The following is a 21,250-nucleotide window of genomic DNA, read 5'->3' as shown; positions in this document are numbered from 1 at the left end:
GATAAGAACAGATCTGACTGGATTGATAGTCACTCGTCGCAATGCTGATTTATTGGCTCTCAAGGTTTTTCCTCTTGATCTCACAGTTTCAGTATACCATATCTTACGTCCATCCGGTATTGGCTGTATTAGTGTTTTTCAGGTGTGGGGCTTGGGCTAAGGTTTTTATCCCATTGTACTTTATGGTAATGACTTGTAATACAATAGAATCATTGATCATGAAACTGATCTGGTTTATGTTCCCAGTGTGGTCCCCACCTTTATACTTTGGGAGGTATATGATGGAGGTGCTTAGCAATTACACATCTTTTTTCTCCTTCTCAGGTGCTCAACCTGTGAAGGAGACATCCTTTTACCCTCCTAGTCGTCCCCCCAGACCATTTACATTTGAGAGTTTTGAATTTTTTAAATGGCCTTTTAATGCTGTTGAGACTTGTTTGCTGATGGTGATGGGAATCACCATGCTAACACGCATACAGAGTGTGTTTTGCCCACTACTGATTTCAAGAGTTAAGCAGATTCAGGTTTGGGTCTTGTCTGGGGTCAAACGACGATGTAGGAGGACCGAGAGATTTTCCCAGAGGCTGGACAGCCATGAGTGGCAGGGTGTGTGGGATAGTATGGGCAAGTATCTAGGTCAGTGGGCCCCTCCAGTATTTTGGAATTTCACTACCGAACAACTGCAAAATCCAGAAGAATTAGTAAAACACTTAAATGAGGTGTGTGGTCATTCTGGCCATACCAGAGATGGACAAATCACGGCAACATGCTGGGGCTTGGCCTATGCTTACAGGGCCTTGTTCAACACTATCCAGCACCTTCAAAAGGAAAAGAATGTCGGCGGATTTGAGGGCAAAGTGACAGTCGCTACTCAAACTTTGGCTGCAATGAACTGCGCAGCTACCCCAGTGGCAAGTACAGCAGCTGCTCAAACTTCAACTGCAACAGACAGCGCGGTTACCCCAGCTCCAAGCACGGTAGCTACACCACCCCCAGCAACAAGTACAGTCGCCACTCAAACCACAGTGATAATCACTGCAGCCAAACCAGAGGACCAATTCTTACCAATATCAGTTGCCCCTGTACGCAAGAGAACAAGCAAAAAGGAGGCAAAAAGGGTGAAGCGAGATGAAGAACCAATGAATTCACCACCCGGTCCAGAATCTGATCAGGAGTCATCCTCACATGACGAAGAAGAAGAAGAAGAGGTAACTTCTCGACCTCGGACCTCAACCGAGCTGCGGAATATGCGAAAAGATTTTACCCGTCAACCAGGGGAGCACATCATCACCTGGTTACTCCGATGCTGGGACAATGGGGCCGATGGTCACGAACTAGAAGGTACAGAAGCCAAGCAGCTGGGATCACTTGCTAGAGAAGGGGGAATTGACAAAGCAATTGCAAGAGAGAAAAAGTCCCTCAGCCTTTGGAGGAGGCTCTTGGCAGCTGTGAAAGAAAGGTTTCCGTACAAGGACGATGTTACGAGTCGTTCGGCCAAGTGGACTACTATAGACAAAGGCATCCAGTCTCTGAGGGAATCGGCCATCGTAGAGATGATCTATCACATCAAGCCGAATAACGGGGATACACCTATAGATCCAGATGAAGTTGAATGTACACGACCCATGTGGCGAAAACTTACACGGAATGCACCGTCATCATATGCCCATTCATTGGCAACAGTGACCTGGAATGACATAGTACCACTAACAGTGGATGAAATGGTTCATAAACTCCGAGAGTTCGAAGACAATCTCACTCCTTCCATCATCTCAGCTGTGAAAAAACTGTCCCAGGACCTCGACAAATTGAGGGACGATGTATCTGATTTATCCAGCTCCTCACGTGTACCAACACGCGTCTCAGCTATTAACAAAAGACGTCCTATTGTTCAAGAGAGGAGATACAGAAGGTATACGCCACGGGGTACCCTATGGTTTTACCTGTTGGATCACGGAGAAGACATGACAAAGTGGGATGGAAAACCTACTTCAGCTTTGGAGGAACGGGTGAGTGAACTGAAGAGGGGAGCAAGGGCCAAGACTGATCGTCCCATGAGAGCTACGGCTTCAGTCTCTGGTGAGCAGTTTCCCAGATGGAGTGGAAGAGCTGATTTTACTCCAGCTCCTGTGATAACGAAGAATAATCCCTTTCAACACGACTTAAGTGTCCAATGCTGTGACGACCATTAGAGGGGCCCTGCCTCCAGCCAGGTGGAGGTAGGGGACAATCGGATTTACTGGACTGTGTGGATCAGATGGCCTGGCACATCAGTCCCACTGAAGTATAAGGCTCTAGTAGATACCGGTGCACAGTGTACCCTGATGCCATCAAGCTGTCAAGGGGTGGAACCCATCTATATTTCTGGAGTAACAGGAGGATCCCAAGAGTTGACTGTGCTGGAGGCTGAAATCAGCCTGACTGGGAGGGAGTGGCAAAAGCACCCTATTGTGACTGGTCCAGAGGCTCCATGCATCCTCGGCATAGACTACCTCAAGAGAGGGTACTTCAAAGACCCAAAAGGCTACCGGTGGGCTTTTGGTATTGCTGCTTTGGAGACTGAGGAAATTGAGCAGCTGTCCACCTTGCCTGGTCTCTCAGAAGATCCCTCTGCTGTGGGGTTGCTGAAAGTTGAAGAACAACAAGTGCCAATTGCGACCACAACAGTGCACCGGCGGCAATATCGCACCAACCGAGACTCCCTGATTCCCATCCATCAGCTGATCCGTAGACTGGAGAGTCAGGGGGTGATCAGCAGGACACGCTCACCCTTCAATAGCCCCATATGGCCAGTGCGAAAGTCTAATGGAGAATGGAGACTAACAGTAGACTATCGTGGCCTGAATGAAGTCACACCACCATTGAGTGCTGCCGTACCGGACATGCTAGAACTTCAGTATGAACTAGAGTCAAAAGCAGCCAAGTGGTATGCCACGATTGATATTGCCAATGCATTTTTCTCCATTCCTTTGGCAGCAGAGTGCAGGCCACAGTTTGCTTTTACTTGGAGGGGTGTCCAGTTCACTTGGAACCGACTGCCCCAGGGGTGGAAACACAGCCCTACCATTTGCCATGGACTGATCCAGACTGCACTGGAACAGGGGCAAGCTCCAGAACACCTGCAATACATTGATGACATTATTGTGTGGGGCGATACAGCGGAAGAAGTCTTTGAGAAAGGGAGGAAAATAATCCAAATCCTGCTGAAAGCCGGTTTTGCCATAAAACGGAGTAAGGTCAAGGGACCTGCACAGGAGATTCAATTTTTGGGAATAAAATGGCAAGATGGACGTAGACAGATCCCCACAGATGTGATCAACAAGATAACAGCAATGTCTCCACCAACTAATAAGAAAGAAACGCAAGCTTTCTTGGGTGCAGTGGGGTTCTGGAGAATGCACATCCCAAATTACAGTTCGATTGTAAGCCCTCTCTATCATGTGACCCGGAAGAAGAATGATTTTAAATGGGGCCCTGAGCAGCAACAAGACTTTGAGCAAATTAAACGCGAGATAGTCCATGCAGTAGCCCTTGGACCTGTCCGGACCGGGCCAGATGTAAAAAATGTACTGTACACTGCAGCTGGGGAGAACGGTCCTACCTGGAGCCTCTGGCAGAAAGCTCCAGGGGAGACTCGAGGTCGACCCCTCGGCTTTTGGAGTCGGGGATACAAAGGATCTGAGGCCAGCTATACCCCAACTGAGAAAGAGATACTGGCAGCCTATGAAGGGGTTCGAGCTGCTTCGGAAGTGATTGGCACTGAAGCACAGCTCCTCCTGGCACCCCGGTTGCCCGTGCTGGGCTGGATGTTCAAAGGCAGGGTCTCCTCTACACATCATGCAACTGATGCTACATGGAGTAAATGGGCTGCACTAATTACACAACGAACTCGAATAGGAAATCCCAGTCGTCCAGGCATTCTAGAAGTCATCATGGACTGGCCAGAGGGCAAAGATTTCGGAATGTCACCAAAGGAGGAGGTGGTGCGTGCTGAAGAGGCCCCACCATATAATAAACTGTCAGAAAGTGGAAAGCAGTATGCCTTGTTTACTGATGGCTCTTGCCGTATTGTGGGAAAGCATCGGAGATGGAAGGCAGCTGTATGGAGTCCTGGACGACAAGTTGCGGAAACTGCTGAAGGAGAGGGTGAATCGAGTCAATTTGCCGAGGTGAAAGCCATCCAGCTGGCCCTGGACATTGCTGAACGAGAAAAGTGGCCAGTACTTTATCTCTATACTGACTCATGGATGGTGGCAAATGCCCTGTGGGGGTGGTTGAAGCAATGGAAGCAGAGCAACTGGCAACGCAGAGGTAAACCCATCTGGGCTGCTGCACTGTGGAAAGATATTGCTGCCCGGGTGCAGAACCTGGTGGTGAAGGTACGTCATGTAGATGCCCATGTACCCAAGAGTCGGGCCACTGAGGAACACCAGAACAACCAACAAGTGGATAAAGCGGCTAAGATTGAAGTGGCTCAGATGGACTTAGATTGGCAACAAAAAGGTGAATTATTTTTGGCCCGGTGGGCCCATGACACTTCAGGCCATCAGGGCAGAGATGCAACATATAGATGGGCCCGTGACCGAGGGGTGGACTTAACAATGGACACTATTGCCCAGGTTATTCATGAGTGTGAAACATGTGCTGCAATTAAACAAGCCAAGCAGTTAAAGCCTCTTTGGTATGGAGGACGATGGTTGAAGTATAAATATGGGGAGGCCTGGCAGATTGACTATATCACACTGCCACCAACCCGCCAAGGCAAGCGCCATGTGCTTACCATGGTGGAAGCAACCACCGGGTGGCTGGAAACATACGCTGTGCCCCATGCCACTGCCCGGAACACCATCCTGGGCCTTGAGAAACAGATTTTGTGGCGACACGGCACCCCAGAGAGAATTGAGTCAGACAATGGGACTCATTTCCGGAATAGCCTTATAGATATTTGGGCCAAAGAGCATGGCATTGAGTGGGTATATCACATCCCCTACCATGCACCAGCCTCTGGGAAAATCGAACGGTACAATGGGCTGTTAAAAACTACACTGAGAGCGATGGGTGGGGGAACTTTCAAGCATTGGGATACACATTTACCAAAGGCTACCTGGTTGGTCAACACCAGAGGATCTGCCAACAGGGCTGGCCCAGCCCAGTCAGAACTTTTACATATTGTAGAGGGGGACAAAGTTCCCGTGGTGCATATGAAGAATTTGCTGGGGAAGACAGTCTGGGTTATTCCTGCTTCAGGTAAAGGCAAACCCACTCGTGGGATTGCTTTTGCTCAGGGACCTGGATATACTTGGTGGGTAATGCGGGAAGATGGGGAAGTCCGATGTATACCTCAAGGGGATTTGATTTTAGGGGAAAACAGCCAGTGAACTCAATTGTATGCTGTTGCCTGCTGTGTAATGCTTTTATAGCCCATCAACTAGATGTCTCCAGGTCACCAGCGACTGGCCCTGACTTCCCTCCAGCCATCATCCCAACAGAGAATGAACTTGGAACATCATGGACCGGATGGACTCGGCAGCATTATAGGGATTGGTCCATGCACTAAGAAAATGATTTTTTTTCCTCTTGGTCTGTATGTATATGGATGTATATATGTGGGAGAGCGATGGTGTATTGAAAATGTGGGATCTGAGCACGACGTGAATGGTATGGAATAAGGGGTGGATAATGTCCTGTGTTCAGCAGTAGCAGTCATGTTTTTTCCTTTGTGTTAACTGGTGCAGTGCTGTGTTTTGACTTCTAGTTTTGAGAACAGCGTTGGTGAAGCCGATGTTGTCGGTTGTTGCTAAGTGATGTTTACCCTGACCAAGGACTCTGTGAGGCTCATGCTCTGCCAGGGAAGAGGGGAGGCTGTGAGGAAGCAGAGGCGGGGCGCCTGACCCGGGCTAGCCGGGGAGGTATTCCATACCACAGCACGTCATGCCCGGGGTGGGGGGTAACTGGGAGTTACCCGGAAGGACAGGAGCTTCCGGGTGGAACTCGTTTTCTTGGCCGGTGGTATCGTATTCTCTTCCCTTGTTATTTTCCCTTATCATTGTTTTAGCTGATAGTAGCGGTGGTGATTTGTTGCTGGACTGTTCTTGTCTCAACCCGTAGGAGTTGCACTCTCTCGATCCTCCTCCCCGTTCCTCCGGGAGCGGGGAAGGGGAGAGCCCCGGTGCAGGGAGGGGGGGGGAGACGAACACGGACCTTGATTGTTGTCAGCTCGGCACCACTCACTGGGAGTGAGTGAACAAGTTACCTGACTGGGTTTAAACCACGACAGTCTCCATTCTCCATTAGACTTTCGCACTGGCCTTATGGGGCTATTAAAGGGTGAGCGGGTCCTGCTGATCACCCCCTGACTCTCCAGTCTACGGATCAGCTGATGGATGGGAATCAGGGAGTCTCGGTTGGTGCGATATTGCCGCCGGTGCACTGTTGTGGTCGCAATTGGCACTTGTTGCTCTTCAACTTTCAGCAACCCCACAGCAGAGGGATCTTCTGAGAGACCAGGCAAGGTGGACAGCTGCTCAATTTCCTCAGTCTCCAAAGCAGCAATACCAAAAGCCCACCGGTAGCCTTTTGGGTCTTTGAAGTACCCTCTCTTGAGGTAGTCTATGCCGAGGATGCATGGAGCCTCTGGACCAGTCACAATAGGGTGCTTTTGCCACTCCCTCCCAGTCAGGCTGATTTCAGCCTCCAGCACAGTCAACTCTTGGGATCCTCCTGTTACTCCAGAAATGTAGATGGATTCCACCCCTTGACAGCTTGATGGCATCAGGGTACACTGTGCACCGGTATCTACAAGAGCCTTATACTTCTGTGGGACTGATGTGTCAGGCCATCTGATCCACACAGTCCAGTAAATCTGAATGTCCCCTACCTCCACCTGGCTGGAGGCAGGGCCCCTCTAATGGTCGTCACAGCCTTGGACACTTAAGTCGTGGTGAGAGGGATTATTCTTCGTTATCACAGGAGCTGGAGTAAAATCAGCTCTTCCATTCCATCTGGGAAACTGCTCACCAGAGACTGAAGCCGTAGCTCTCATGGGACGATCAGTCTTGGCCCTTGCTCCCCTCTTCAGTTCACTCACCTCTTCCTCCAAAGCTGAAGTAAGTTTTCCATCCCACTTTGTCATGTCTTCTCCGTGATCCAGCAGGTAAAACCATAGGGTACCCCGTGGCGTATACCTCCTGTATCTCATCTCTTGAACAATAGGACGCCTTTTGTTAATAGCTGAGATGTGTTTTGGTACACGTGAGGAGCTGGATAAATCAGATAGATCGTCCCTCAATTGTTCGAGGTCCTGGGACAGTTTTTTCACAGCTGAGATGATGGAAGGGGGGAGGTTGTCTTCGAACTCTCGGAGTTTATGAACCATTTCATCCACTGTTAGTGGTACTATGTCATTCTAGGTTACTGTTGCCAATGAATGGGCATATGATGACGGTGCATTCCGTGTAAGTTTTCGCCACATGGGTCGTGTACATTCAACTTCATCTGGATCTATAGGTGTATCCCCGTTATTCGGCTTGATGTGATAGAGCATCTCTACGATGGCCGATTCCCTCAGAGACTGGATGCCTTTGTCTATAGTAGTCCACTTGGAAGAACGACTCGTAACATCGTCCTTGTACGGAAACCTTTCTTTCACAGCTGCCAAGAGCCGCCTCCAAAGGCTGAGGGACTTTTTCTCTCTTGCAATTGCTTTGTCAATTCCCCCTTCTCTAGCAAGTGATCCCAGCTGCTTGGCTTCTGGACCTTCTAGTTCGTGACCATCGGCCCCATTGTCCCAGCATCGGAGTAACCAGGTGATGATGTGCTCCCCTGGTTGACGGGTAAAATCTTTTCGCATATTCCGCAGCTCGGTTGAGGTCCGAGGTCGAGAAGTTACCTCTTCTTCTTCTTCTTCGTCATGTGATGATGACTCCTGATCAGATTCTGGACCAGGTGGTGAATTCATTGGTTCTTCATCTCGCTTCACCCTTTTTGCCTCCTTTTTGCTTGTTATCTTGCATACAGGGGCAACCGATATTGGTGCAAAGTGGTCCTCTGATTTGGCTGCAGTGATTATCACTGTGGTTTGCGTAGCAACTGTACTTGTTGCTGGGGGTGGTGTAGCTGCTGTGCTTGGAGCTGGGGTAACCGCGCTGTCTGTTGCAGTTGAAGTTTGAGCAGCTGTTGTACTTGCCACTGGGGTAGCTGCTCTGTTCATTGAGGCCAAAGTTTGAGTAGCGACTGTACTTGTCGCTAGGGTTGGTGCAGCTGCTGTGCTTGGAGCTGGGGTAACCGCGCTGTCTGTTGCAGTTGAAGTTTGAGCAGCTGCTGTACTTGCCGCTGGGGTAGCTGCGCAGTTCATTGCAGCCAAAGTTTGAGTAGCGACTGTTGCTTTGCCCTCAGATCCGCCGACATTCTTTTCCTTTTGAAGGTGCTGGATAGTGTTGAACAAGGCCCTGTAAGCATAGGCCAAGCCCCAGCACGTTGCCATGATTTGTCCATCTCTGGTATGGCCAGAATGACCACACACCTCATTTAAGTGTTTTACTAATTCTTCTGGATTTTGCAGTTGTTCGGTAGTGAAATTCCAAAGTACTGGAGGGGCCCACTGACCTAGATACTTGCCCATACTATCCCACACACCCTGCCACTCATGGCTGTCCAGCCTCAGGGAAAATCTCTTGGTCCTCCTACATCGTCGTTTGACCCCAGACAAGACCCAAACCAGAACCTGCTTAACTCTTGAAATCAGTAGTGGGCAAAACACACTCTGTATGCGTGTTAGCATGGTGATTCTCATCACTATCAGCAAACAAGTCTCAACAGCATTAAAAGTCCATTCAAAAACTTCAAAACTCTCAAATGTAAATGGTCTCGGGGGACGACTAGGAGGGTAAAAGGATGTCTCCTTCACAGGTTGAGCACCTGAGAAGGAGAGAAAAGATGTGTAATTGCTAAGCACCTCCATCATATACCTCCCAAAGTATAAAGGTGGTGACCACACTGGGAACATAAGCCAGATCAGTTTCATGATCAATGATTCTATTGTATTACAAGTCATTACTATAAAGTACAATGGGACAAAAACCTTAGCCCAAGCCCCACACCTGAAAAACACTAATACAGCAAATACCGGATGGACGTAAGATACGATATACTGAAACTGTGAGATCAAGAGGAACAACCTTGAGAGCCAATGAATCATCATTGTGACGAGTGACTATCAATCCAGTCAGATCTGTTCTTATCTCAACCCCTCGTGCCCCACGTTTTGCGCCAAAAAGAACTGTCGTGGTTTAAACCCAGTAAGGTAACTTGTTCACTCACTCCCAATGAGTGGTGCCGAGCTGACAACAATCGAGGTCCGTGTCCCCCCCGCACCGGGGCTCTCCCCTTCCCCGCTCCCAGAGGAACGGGTAGGAGGATCGAAAAAGTGCAACTCCCACAGGTTGAGACAAGAACAGTCCAGCAACCAATGTACACAAATCACCACCGCTACTATCAACTACAACAATGATAAGGGAAAATAACAAGGGAAGAGAATACAATACCACCGGCCAAGAAAACAAGTTCCACCCAGAAGCCCGTGTCCTTCCGGGTAACTCCCAGTCACCCCCCACCCCGGCCATGACGTGCTGTGGTATGGAATACCTTCCTGGCTAGCCCGGGTCAGGCGCCCCATCTGTGCTTCCTCACAGCTTCCCCTCCTCCCTGGCAGAGCATGAGCCTCACAGAGTCCTTGGTCAGGGTAAACATCACTTAGCAACAACTGAAAACATCGACTTCACCAACACTGTTCTCAGGCTGGAAGTCAAAACACAGCACTGCACCAGCTACCACAAAGGAAAAAAAAACATGACTGCTACTGCTGAACCCAGGACAACATGACTAAGAGGCCAGATGGTTTCCGCCTAAGAGTGCTGAAGGAGCTTGTCAGAGGAGCTTGCCAAGCCACTCTCCATAATTTATCAAAAGTCCTGGTCTAGTGGGAAGGTCCCCGAGGATTGGGGGTTGGCCAGCCTCTACAAAAAGGGCAGGAAAGAGGACCCAGGATACTACAGTCCTATCAGCCTGACCTCAGTGCCCAGGAAAGTCATGGAGCAAATCATCTTAAGTGAGATCAAAAAGCACGTGTGGGAAAATGGAGGGTTCAGGCCCAGTCAGCACAGGTTCATGAAGGGCAGGTCATGCTTGGCCAACCTGATCTCCTTCTATGACTAGGTGACCTGCCTGGTTGATGAGGAAAAGGCTGAGGACATTGTCTGTTTGGACTTCAGTAAAGCATTTGATGCTATTGGCCTTCTTGGTACCTAGGCACACTACTGGCTCATACCACTGGCCACAGCACATGGATCAATCCTGTCCAGACCCCTCTGCAGAGTCTTCCTTCCCTGAAGCAGATCAACACTCCCGCCCAACGTGGTGTCATCTGCAAATTTACTGAGGGTGCACTCAGTCCACTCATCCAGATCACTGATAAAGATATTAAACAACACTGGTCCAATACTGCGCCCTGGGGAAGAAATAAGGAATTTAATATGGTTTGTGTGTGCCTGACACTAATCTTGGTATGCTTGAAAGCCTTTTAAGCTGGCAAAAAGCACACGCTGAATTACAGAGACTCAAGAATGACTTTTGCCTTTGAATACCCACTTACGTACTTGGAATAGAATTGGCCTGTTACGACGAGTGGGGCTTGTTGCCCAGGTTGGAGGTGCCTTTGAGCAACCTACTGTAGTGGACACAAGCCGTTCTTATATAGCCCCTGGGCATACATACATATTCATGAGGCTACATATGGATTACATAATTTTCCAGAAAGTTCCCCACATGCATACAGAATTGTGGTGGTGGTCTCTGAGGGTTGTTTACTTCTTCCAACAATCTTCATCACTTCTGGCAGCCTTTGAAGCATGCACAGTAGATGCTCATACCAGCTTAACTGGTTCATTAGCACCAGAGACATAATAATCCTCCTGTCCTCCTACTTATCAGTTGGTTTAATGGTAGCCCATTCTGGACACCTGCCATTTCCAGATACTCATTATCCCTGTGTCCTGTTCTTCTAGACAGTTTTTCTTAAAACTACGTCAACTATAACAATTTATCGTGTACAAGAATTCTCAATATGTTCTCTAGCTGTACTCTACGTTTTTTCCTGTGTATCATGCACCTCAGTAATTTTCCATTGCTACTGTGACAAAGCCATCAAACTTAACATTACTTAAAACTTATTCTAAAGGTTTATATATTCCATTTTGTAATTTTCTGCTCCCCTTGTCTCAAATCCCCCCTTTTTCCGTCCTTTTGCAAATTCTTTTGCAACGCTTTATATACTACCATTGCCTTCTAAAGTCTTTTTGAAATAATTTCCCATTTCTATTTGATGCTTGATTTCATTTCTCTTCCAATCTTCATAATTTATCATAGCTCGTTTACAAAACCAGAGGGAACATCAATTAACATCAGTATTCCTGCAACCAGTTGCCTCAATCAGGAGAGATTAGGTAACCATGAAGTTAACTTTTTCCATATTTCTTCAAAACCCCAGGAGGCGTCATCCATGGCTGTTTCATGAAATATCTTAGTTTGTTTCCAAATTTCCTCCAGATCTGTTTCAATTCTGACACTTTGGTCTATATAGGAACAACAACTTTCATTGATTATGGAACAAACCCCTCTTTGTGATGCCAGTAACATGCTAGAGCCATTTGGTTTTGTAATATCACCTTAAAAAGTCTAGTTATCTCTTGTTGTTCTGCCTGGATTATGTCAATAGTTTTACTTTCCATTTCCTCTATGGTTACTGAGATATTTACAATTGCCTTCTCTAATTCACTTTCTCCCAAAGATGGAATTAGCCCTCTTACAAAACTATGAAATGTGCTGTGCCATATAATAATAGGGTTAAACCCTTGCTTAATTCATTTAGCAAAACTTCTAATCCAGGTCCCGAAAAGATACCTGTTGATAATAGTAAAATTGGGTATTACAGCACCTAAGGTGCATGCCCCCTTCCAGTTGGGGGGCAGAATCTTATAATCATTTTCTCCACATAACCAATACCATCCTTTCCCTTTAGGAATGGGCCACCACTGAACTATGATACCATCTATATTAATAGTATGATTGCAATTTGAATGGTGACCTACATCTGTGGCATTTAAACAAGCATGATCTCCTGCCGCAGAAAATACATGGACTCAGTCAGAGATCAATATGATCAGACAAGAAACCGTTTATTACAAAGCCTTAACCCCTTAAATACTATTTCTTACATGCACTTACAGTGATTTGGCATATTATGATTGGATACATGTCCTGAAGACCCTTTGCAACTAGCGTATAATTGGTTAAGCACAGGTGTGGGAAATTGACCTCGAAAGCTTGCCAACAGTCCACAGTTGTCATTACATCAGTGAATTCCATCTTCTTCTTATCTTGCTTGCTTAAGCTTCCTTGGGCCTCTCATGGCCTTGCTGTATCTTTCAGGATTATTCAGAGTTGATGTACCAATTATCCATTCTCCCGTGAGAACACTGTCTCCACAATCTCCCACCCTGGTTCCTGGTGTAATACATCTTTATGCACAGGTGTAATATTTATTACCTGGATTAGCATTAATTAGTCCAAATTTTAATCTTTCCCTTGGACGTAGATTGCTAGTGTTCACCCACAAATTTGTCCATGAGACAGTGTTAGGAATTGGAACTCCAGTTAATGGAAGGTCTGGATTTTCTCCTGAATTAGGCAACTGTGCACACACCCAACAGTCACTACGATTAAAAATATTAGTAACATTCTGCACTAAATTCAGGTGTAAGTTTTGGTCCCAAGCTTGTGCGCCTGTTATCATATGAGTCCAAATTATGACCGATGCAATTTCGTATGTAAGGGTCCTGAAGGTTCGATCTGCTATGTCTTCTCTGGCTCTGGTGCTTTCTTTATTCTTGAATAATGTATCCAAGCAGGTTGTTCCTTTATCTTCACTGCTGTAAAGGTGGTCAATATCTGCTACAGTCCGCTCCACTTCTCCTGTAGAGGATCTCCTGAGAAACTCTTAACGTAAACCCAGTCTCCAGATCTGAAAGGGTGAATCAGATAATCCAAACCTCTTGCTCTTGTCCCTACTATTCTCTTATTTTTCACCTCCAATTGTTTTCCCAGATTGATCAGAAACTGTCGGAGATAGCCTTCCCTCACTTCCTGAAGACTTTCTCCTTTAAACTGTGTCCTGTTCTTCTAGACTGTTTTTCTTAAAACTATGCCAGATGTAACGATTTATCTTGTACAAGAATTCTCAGTGTGTTTTCTAGCTGTACTCTACTTTTTTTTCTGTGCATCATGCACCTCAGTAATTTTCCATTGCTACTGTTACAAAGCCATCAAACTTAACATTACTTAAAACTGATTCTAAAGGTTTATATATTCCATTTTGTAATTTTCTGCTCCCCTTGTCTCAAATCCCCCCTTTATCCGTCCTTTTGCAAATTTTTTTGAAACGCTGTATATACTACCATAGCACCAGAGACATAATAATCCTCCTGTCCTCCTACTTATCAGTTGGTTTAACTGTAGCCCATCCTGGACACCTGCCTTTCCCAGATATTCCTTATCCCTGTGTCCTGTTCTTCTAGACTGTTTTTCTTAAAACTATGTCAAATATAACAATTTATCTTGTGAGAATTCTCAGTATGTTCTCTAGCTGTACTCTACTTTTTTTCTGTGTATCATGCACCTCAGTAATTTTTCATTGCTACTGTTACAAAGCCATCAAACTTAACATTGCTTAAAACTGATTCTAAAGGTTTATATATTCCGTTTTGTAATTTTCTGCTCCCCCTTGTCTCATCTGTCACTAATTCAGGAGGTGATGAGTTTCTCAAACAGCCCTCCATTCACAGAATCAAAGAATCACAGAATGGTTAGGGTTGGAAAGGAACTTAAGATCATCTAGTTCCAACTAAATTCGGTTTCAGAATGTTTTATGACTGTTTGCATTAAGTATATTACCATTTTAATAACTAGCATGTGTGATTACAGTGGGGCAAAGCATTAGCAACACAAGAACTTTCCATTTGGTATCTCTGTCTGTGGAAATTAAATAGCAGTACATTTGAAGATATGATGCATCCAGATATATAATTATCCAGAAGATTAATTGATCAAAGACATTTTAAATTAAGAGATATTTGCAGGTTTACATTATGCATACCACTTGTTCAGTCATCCTATCAAAATAGAATTCTAAGCATTCCTGATGATTTTCAAATTGGTGAATGCTTAACAGGTTTCTGTCTCTACATCTGATGTATATAATCCTGTTTATAAATCTAATTTGAATTATTTCTTATTTATTCTAAAAAATATCAAATGTTTGGGGATGATGTGGTACATCATCCATTTTATCTGCAATGGGGTGGTGGTTTTGTGCCTTCGTATGTATGAAAACTATATTGCTCTACATCAGGATTGGAGGCAGCCTGAGCTGCAGTGATCATACACTTGTGGAGTTTGCAGTCCTGAGGGATATGGGACAGGTGAAGAATAGAGTCAAGACCCTGAATTTTAGGAAAGCCAACTTCCAGCTCTTTAAGGAGTTACTCAATGGGATCCCCCAGAAAACTGCCCTCAGGGTCAAGGAAGCAAAGCAGAGCTTTACAGATGCTTTCCACAGAGCAGAAAACCTTGCGATCGCCAGGTATAAGAAATGTGGTAAGGAAAGCAAGAGGCCAGCATGGCTGAGTTGAGACCTGCTGATCAAACTAAAGGGCAAGAAGGAAATGCACAGGCAGTAGATGCAGGGACAGGTGTCCTGGGAAGAGTATAGGGACACTGCCTGGTTGTGTAGGAATGGGGTCAGGAAGGCCAAAGTGCAGCTTGTGCTGAACTTGGCAAGAGATGCAAAGAATAATAAGGGCTTCTACAAGTATGTCAGGCAGAAGAGGAAGGTCAAAGAAAGTGTTTCCCACTGACAAACATGTCTGGCAAACTAGTAACAACAGCTTAGATACTCAACAACATTTTTGCCTTGGTCTTCACTGGCAACAACTCTTCCCACACCTCTCAAGTGGATGGAATGCAAGACAGGGACTGGAGGAGCAAAATCCCTCCCACTGAGGGGGTGCTAGAGAAGACAGAGTTTGAGACCACCTGAGGAACCTGAACATACATAAGTCTATGTCACCTGATGTTTTGCTGACAGACAGGGTACGCCACAAAGTGTCCACACATTAGCTGTATAATATGCAGAGTTTATTAAACAAGCACACTAAAGCCAATAAGCACACTAAAAGCAAGCGCACTAATGTTAATTAGGTAAATATCTATATATATAGTGAATTAGTACAATAAGGCAAACCAGAGATATAGGTATATAAGTAAAATACCAAAGAAAGTTAGCAAAGCCCCGGTGCAGTAGATGCCAGGAGTCTCAGGTAATTGGGAAAATTCCTACATAGTGCGTTCACCCTTCTCTCATGGCCACAAGAGGGTCACGCTTTTACGCCCTTATCAAAACAGCCGGTCATGCTAGAACTTCATTATGAACTGGAGTCAAAGGCAGCCAAGTGGGATGCCACAATTGATATTGCCAATGCATTTTTCTCAATTCTTTTGGCAGCAGAGTGCAGGCCACAGTTTGCTTTCACTTGGAGGGGCATCCAGTACACTTGGAACCGACTGCCCCAGGGGTGGAAACACAACCTTACCATCTGTCATGGACTGGATGAATTCAGCAGCTTTATAGGAATCGGTCCATGGACTAAGGAATGATAGCTCTCTCTTTGCGTGTGGTTGGGTGTGTGTGTATATATATACAAGACAAAAGCGATGGTATATTGGAAAATGTGGGATCTGAGCATGATGTGAATGGTATGGAATAAGGGGTGGATACTGTCCTGGGTTCAGCAGTAGCAGTCATTTTTCTCCTTCTTAGTAGCTGGTGCAGTGCTGTGGTTTTGACTTTCAGCCTGGGAGCAACACTAATAACACCAGTGTTTTTAGTTGTTGCTAAGTAATGTTTACTCCGATCAAGGACTTCTTGAGTCTCATGCCCTGCTACGGAGGAGGGGAAGCCAGGAGGAAGCAGAGACAGGACACCTGACCCAAACTAGCCAAAGGGGTATTCCATACCACAGCACGTCATGTCCAGTATATAAATTGGGGGGAGTTACATGGAAGGCTCAGATCGCTGCTTGGATCGGGATGGGTATTGGTCAGTGGGTGGTGAGTGGTTGTATTCTCTTCCCTTGTTATTTCCCTTATAATTATTATTATTGGTGGTAGCAATAGTGGTTTTGTGTTATTCCTTAGTCATTGTACTGTTCTTATCTCAACCCATGGGAGTTACATTCTTTCTATTCTCCTCCCCATCCCTCCAGGAGTGGGGGGTGGAAAAATGTGGGGAGTGAGCGAACGGCTGTGAGATTCTGGGTTACCGGCTGGGTTTAAACCACAATGACAGTTGATAAAGCTCTGATGTGCAGAGCGCGCGTGTAATGGATGGTGATTTGGAGAAAGGGAACCTACCTGAGAGTTGATTCTCTCTCATGACTGAGAGATATAACAAAGTATTTTTTTGTCAAACTGTAGGTAGAGTATGCATGTTTATGTTCATCATGACTTTGTTGGAAAGAGACAAGAAAACATAGGTGTGCAGCTGTTCTATGACCTTCACACATGGCTGCACTGGGTTACCTGGCCAACGCTCTCGGCATGGACAACAGTGAGATCATGAGAAACTTCACAGTCCCATGTGTAAACAATTAGAAATATGGCATAAAGCCAGTTGTTTTTCTAAGGGTATAAAAGCAGGACCCTCTTGTGGCTGAATCCAAAGCCTCACTTATGGGTGGATGCACCTCGTAGGGCTTTTCCCAGTTACCTGATACTCCCAGCATCAGCTGCAACGGGGCTTCCCAGCTGGAAGTGTGGGCCTGGATGATGACGATTCAGTGGTAATTGGTGATGTATTTCCTCTTAATCTCTGTACTTTACTTATATTTCTGATTTTCTTCATTGTACTTATTTATTGTATATATAGAGATATATACCTGATTTGAGTTAGTGTGCTTGTTTGCTTTACTGTGCTTATTTGCTTTAGTGTGCTTGTTTAATAAATTGTGCATGTTATACAGCTAGTGTGTGGTCATTTTGTGATGAACCCTGCCTGTTAGCAGAACAGTGTGGCACTTGTATTGAGTACTATGCCACAGCACAGGAAGCAGAAAGTGAAAGTAGTTTTCAATTAAAGCAGGATGTAAGCAGGATGATTACAAACACAATGACTAAAAATAAGATTGTAAAAAGCTAAGGAATTACTGGTTTTCATTTTTGTATTTTAGACCAGTTTTAAGCATTGTACGTTCTTATTTTGCCCAGTAATATATGTATATTATATATAAAGTAGCGATATATATAATATGTATATGTAATGCATATATATTTATAAAAGCATTGGGCAATCATTCATAGGATGTAATTTAACAAGAACAAATGCCAGATTCTGCACCTGGGTTGGAGTAACACTGGGCACAAGTATAAATTGGGAGAGGACTGGCTGGAGAGCAGCCCTGCAGGGTGCTGGTCAACAGTAGCCTGGAGTCAACAGTGTGCCCTGGCAGCCAAGAGGGCAAACCGCATCCTGGGGTGCATCATGGTACAACCAGCAAGTCAAAAGAGGTGATGATCCTGCTGTATTCAGTGTTGGTGCAGCCTCACCTTGAGTACTGTGTTTAGTGCTGGGCCCCATGGTTTAAGAAGAATGTTAAGGGACTAGAATCCATCCAGAGGAGGGCAACAAAGCTGGTGTAGGGGCTGAAAGGCATGTCCCATGAGAAGTGACTGAGGATTCTGGGTTTGTCTCATTTGCAGTCAAGGAGGATGAGGGGTGATCTCATTGCTCTCTACAGCTTCCTGAGGAGAGGACTTGGGGAGGGAGGTGTTGATCTCTTCTCCCTGGGATCCAGTGACAGGACACACGCAAATGGCTCAAAGCTGTGTCAGAGGAGTTTCAGACTTTACATTAGGAAGCATTTCTTTACCAACAGGGTGGTCAAACACTGGAACAGGCTTCCTAGAGAGGTGGTTGATGCCCCAGGCCTGTCAGTGTTTAAGAGGCATTTGAACAATGGTCTTAATAAGATGCTTTAACTTTTGGTCAGCCCTGAAGTGGCCAGGCAGTTGGACTAGATGATCATAGAATCATTTAGGAAAAGACCCTTAAGATCAAGTCTCAAGTGTTAACCACTGCCAAGTCCACCATTAAACCATGTCCCTAAGTGCCACATCTACATGTCTTTTAAACACCTCCCAGGACGATGACTCCATCACTTCCCTGGGCAGCCTGTTCCAGTGCTTGATAACCCTTTTGGGGAAGAAATTTTTCCTAAAATCGTTGTAGATCCCTTCCAACTGAAGTATTCTATTCTATATACACAAAAATTGCTAATTTTGACCTGAGTTTTCCTCTGATATATTTTGAGGCTCAGGATAAAATACAATAGGTATTCAAAGTAGTTTTAAGTTTCTTTCCCCCTTCTTGTGTAGCTGCTCCTATTACCTCTTTACAGGTTAAATTGAGAACTTATGAAATCTACACAGCATTAAACCAACTCACATAAAAATAAAGCAGACAGCAGAGCAGGTACACGCTCCTAACTCCCGGGTCTGCATTCCCATCCCCGCTTCTATTCCGTGGGCAGAACTTGGTGCCAGGCGCTGCGGATGCAAGGCCGCAGCTGTCCCAAGGAGGCCGGACTAGAACTCTGCTTTACCCCTCTCCTGTCGGGACTGCTGGAGCTTACTTTCTGTTTTCGGGTGGTGGGGAGGGGCTGTGGAGCGGCTCTTGTTTTGTTGCCCCCAGGCTCCTGACGATGTGGGACGTACTGGTGAAAGGTTGACGGCTATGCCGGCAGGTTCTAGGAGGCTTGGGCAGGCGGGGACGTGCCTGGCGCTAGGACCCAGGAGGATGCGAGGCGGCTCTTAGAGCCAGATTGCAAATTCGCCGTGATTTAGTGTGCTCGGTGTTTGCGTACAGCGTGCGACGGCTGGAGCAGGTTAGTGCTGTTTGTGGGGCCAGGCTCGGAGTCGGCGGGGTGTGTGGGTGAGAGTGGGCCGGGCGCCGCGCAGCTAGTTAAGTGCTAGCTAGCTTATTTGCTTCCTCGTTCCACTCCCCCAGGGCCTGCTGCGCCGCTAACAGCGGCTACGTTTTTCAGCAAGCAAGATGGAGTATGAGTGGAAACCTGACGAACAGGGGCTTAAGCAGATCCTGCAGCTGCTTAAGGAGTCCCAGTCCCCGGACACCACCACGCAGAGAGCCGTGCAACAAGTATCCTTGGTCGAGGCCTACACTACACGGGAGGGTGGGCCGGATGAAGCGCGTAGGCAGAGCAGAGCGGAGCTGTGGTGGTCCGGGCGGGTACTAGGGAGGCCAGGGGCGCTGGGGGTGGGGGCAGAGCGACCACAGGGTGTTGCAAGGCGGCGGTAGCCGAGCCTGCCCAGGGAGCGGCTACAGCGAGTGCTGTGGGTCAAGTCTCGGCCGGAGCGGGTGGCCGGAGCGCGGCGTTTGAACCGCCGAGGTGGCCTGTGGGCCGCGGGGTTGCCTTCTCCCGTGGGGAGCCCGGGCACCTGTTGTGAGTCCAAAGCCAAGTTCCGGGTTTTTTGTTTTGGTTTTAAAGCTATGGCGTGGCAGCTTTTCCGTATCTGCTACTTTCCCAGGTTACTTCACGTTGGGCTGCTGCCAGCGCCTAGCTTTCGGCAGCGGCGGATCCCAGCGGGGGGGGGAGGAGGGGCGTGCTGTCTGCTAGGCTGAGTTGGCGGAGCGGCGCGGGGCACCCGCGCCAAAGCGGGGCTTGAGTAGGGGCTTCCTAAAATCTTACGCTGGTATTCAAGGCGAAAGCTATAGTTAGTGGGAGAAGTGCCCCTGGTGGAGCCGCTGCCTGCATGCTCTCGTTGGCCTGCTGGCTCTGACATAGTATTTTGCTACGCTGTATGTTTTCGGCTTGCCTGGAGTCTTGAGCCTGAAATACTGTTTGTTACACTCCTTACATTTCATGAGAAGGGGGAAATCTACCTTATGTGGCTTCTTGTGCAGCTTTGCGGTGCATTTTATGTTAGTGTTGTATATTGCTGGTTTGTTGTTTGGGTGTCGTGTTGCACCCCACCAGCCCCCAAGTCTCTCTTGATCGTAGAAGTGATGAAATAGCGAGGTTTTAAAGAACCGAGATTGAGAAGCATCTCCCATCTACTGTCTCCTACTCCCAGAGTTAACTACGCAAGTGTTTTAAGATATCTAGAAGTCCTGAAAGGATATCCTTCTATATACGTATAAATATATATAAAGATATAATGTTAGAAGTTTAGCTTGAATCCAAATTTACTTGACTTTTCTGCTTTCCTAACAGATGTGGTCAAACTTTGTAAGACTTCTTATCTGAAAGATGAAGGCAGTTTTCATCTTGTTCTTGCAGCTATGTTTTAGATTCTTAAGATGCTTTTGCTTCCTTTCAGAAATACTATACAGAAGTGGCTAAGCATTCTTATAATTCCCCAAATGCTCTTTTTGAGTATTTCAAATGCAACAGTGTTTATAGTGTAGCTTTCATGTAAAATTACATTTTAAGGCTCTGCTTCAAATAACCTAATGGCATCTAGTTTGTTTGTTCTGAAAAATAGCAGTGTATGTGTAGGATGGGCAATATAGGTGATGCTGTCTTGAAGATGAGTAGAAATTTACTGAACAAAAGTGCTGTTAACATGTTTGAAATTGTTATTAAATGTGGTAAGAGAGGGCCTCATATGTTGACCTGTAAAGGTTAGGTAAGTGGCACATTTTTACCGTTGTATTATCAGTTTGGGAAATGTTTTAATGCAACTTGATAGGCCATGTCCTATAATTAAAAAAAAAAAAAAGCCAGGGGGAAATGTCCTTTGAGACTGTTTCCACAAAAATTTGTGATGCTACTTAATAGTGTGTCCAAGCAGCCTGGTGATTAATGTTTTCAAATTTAAAGTACTTCCAGCGTTGACTCTTTCATGCCCATTATGACACAGTTTTGGCATGTTTAGAACCTCAAATGTAATGAAGTGAGGAGCATAGCTTAGCCAAAACCATTTCTTAACAAAGTTATGCATTGGTAAGACTTTCAAACATTTTTTGAATTAAAATATACATGTTTCTTGGAGTAAAAAAGAAAAAATTAGTGGGTGAAAAAATGTATAGGATAATATGGCCTATAAGCTATTATTTGATTCCTAG

The 21,250-nt window shown here is 46.1% G+C and overlaps 1 protein-coding gene across 10 annotated transcripts in view; it reads left to right on the top strand.

Annotated features, from left to right (window-relative positions):
* Positions 1-18,700: 18,700 nt before the first annotated feature.
* LOC133276330 (transportin-1-like) overlaps positions 18,701-21,250 on the top strand; it is a 92,424-nt gene continuing 89,874 nt past the window's right edge. For 2 of the 10 annotated variants that reach the window (XR_009745824.1, XR_009745826.1), the window contains exons 1-2: positions 18,708-18,908; positions 19,209-19,321. Coding sequence is in view for 7 of the 10 variants with exons in the window: in XM_061467052.1 (XP_061323036.1) it covers positions 18,899-18,908; positions 19,209-19,321 (123 nt within the window). In the remaining 3 variants the exon portion in view is untranslated. Of the gene's footprint in view, positions 18,909-18,944; positions 19,097-19,208; positions 19,322-21,250 lie in introns of those variants that run through there. The other 8 variants (XM_061467050.1, XM_061467045.1, XM_061467052.1 and 5 more) reach the window with 7 other exon arrangements.

The sequence above is a fragment of the Pezoporus flaviventris genome, unplaced genomic scaffold (assembly GCF_033815535.1).
Source record: "Pezoporus flaviventris isolate CSIRO_AGI_PZ_B2104156 unplaced genomic scaffold, CSIRO_AGI_Pfla_v1 ptg000044l, whole genome shotgun sequence".
Taxonomy (NCBI): domain Eukaryota; kingdom Metazoa; phylum Chordata; class Aves; order Psittaciformes; family Psittacidae; genus Pezoporus; species Pezoporus flaviventris.
Note: the sequence above shows the minus strand (reverse complement) of the source record. Positions and strands in the feature narration are given on the sequence as shown.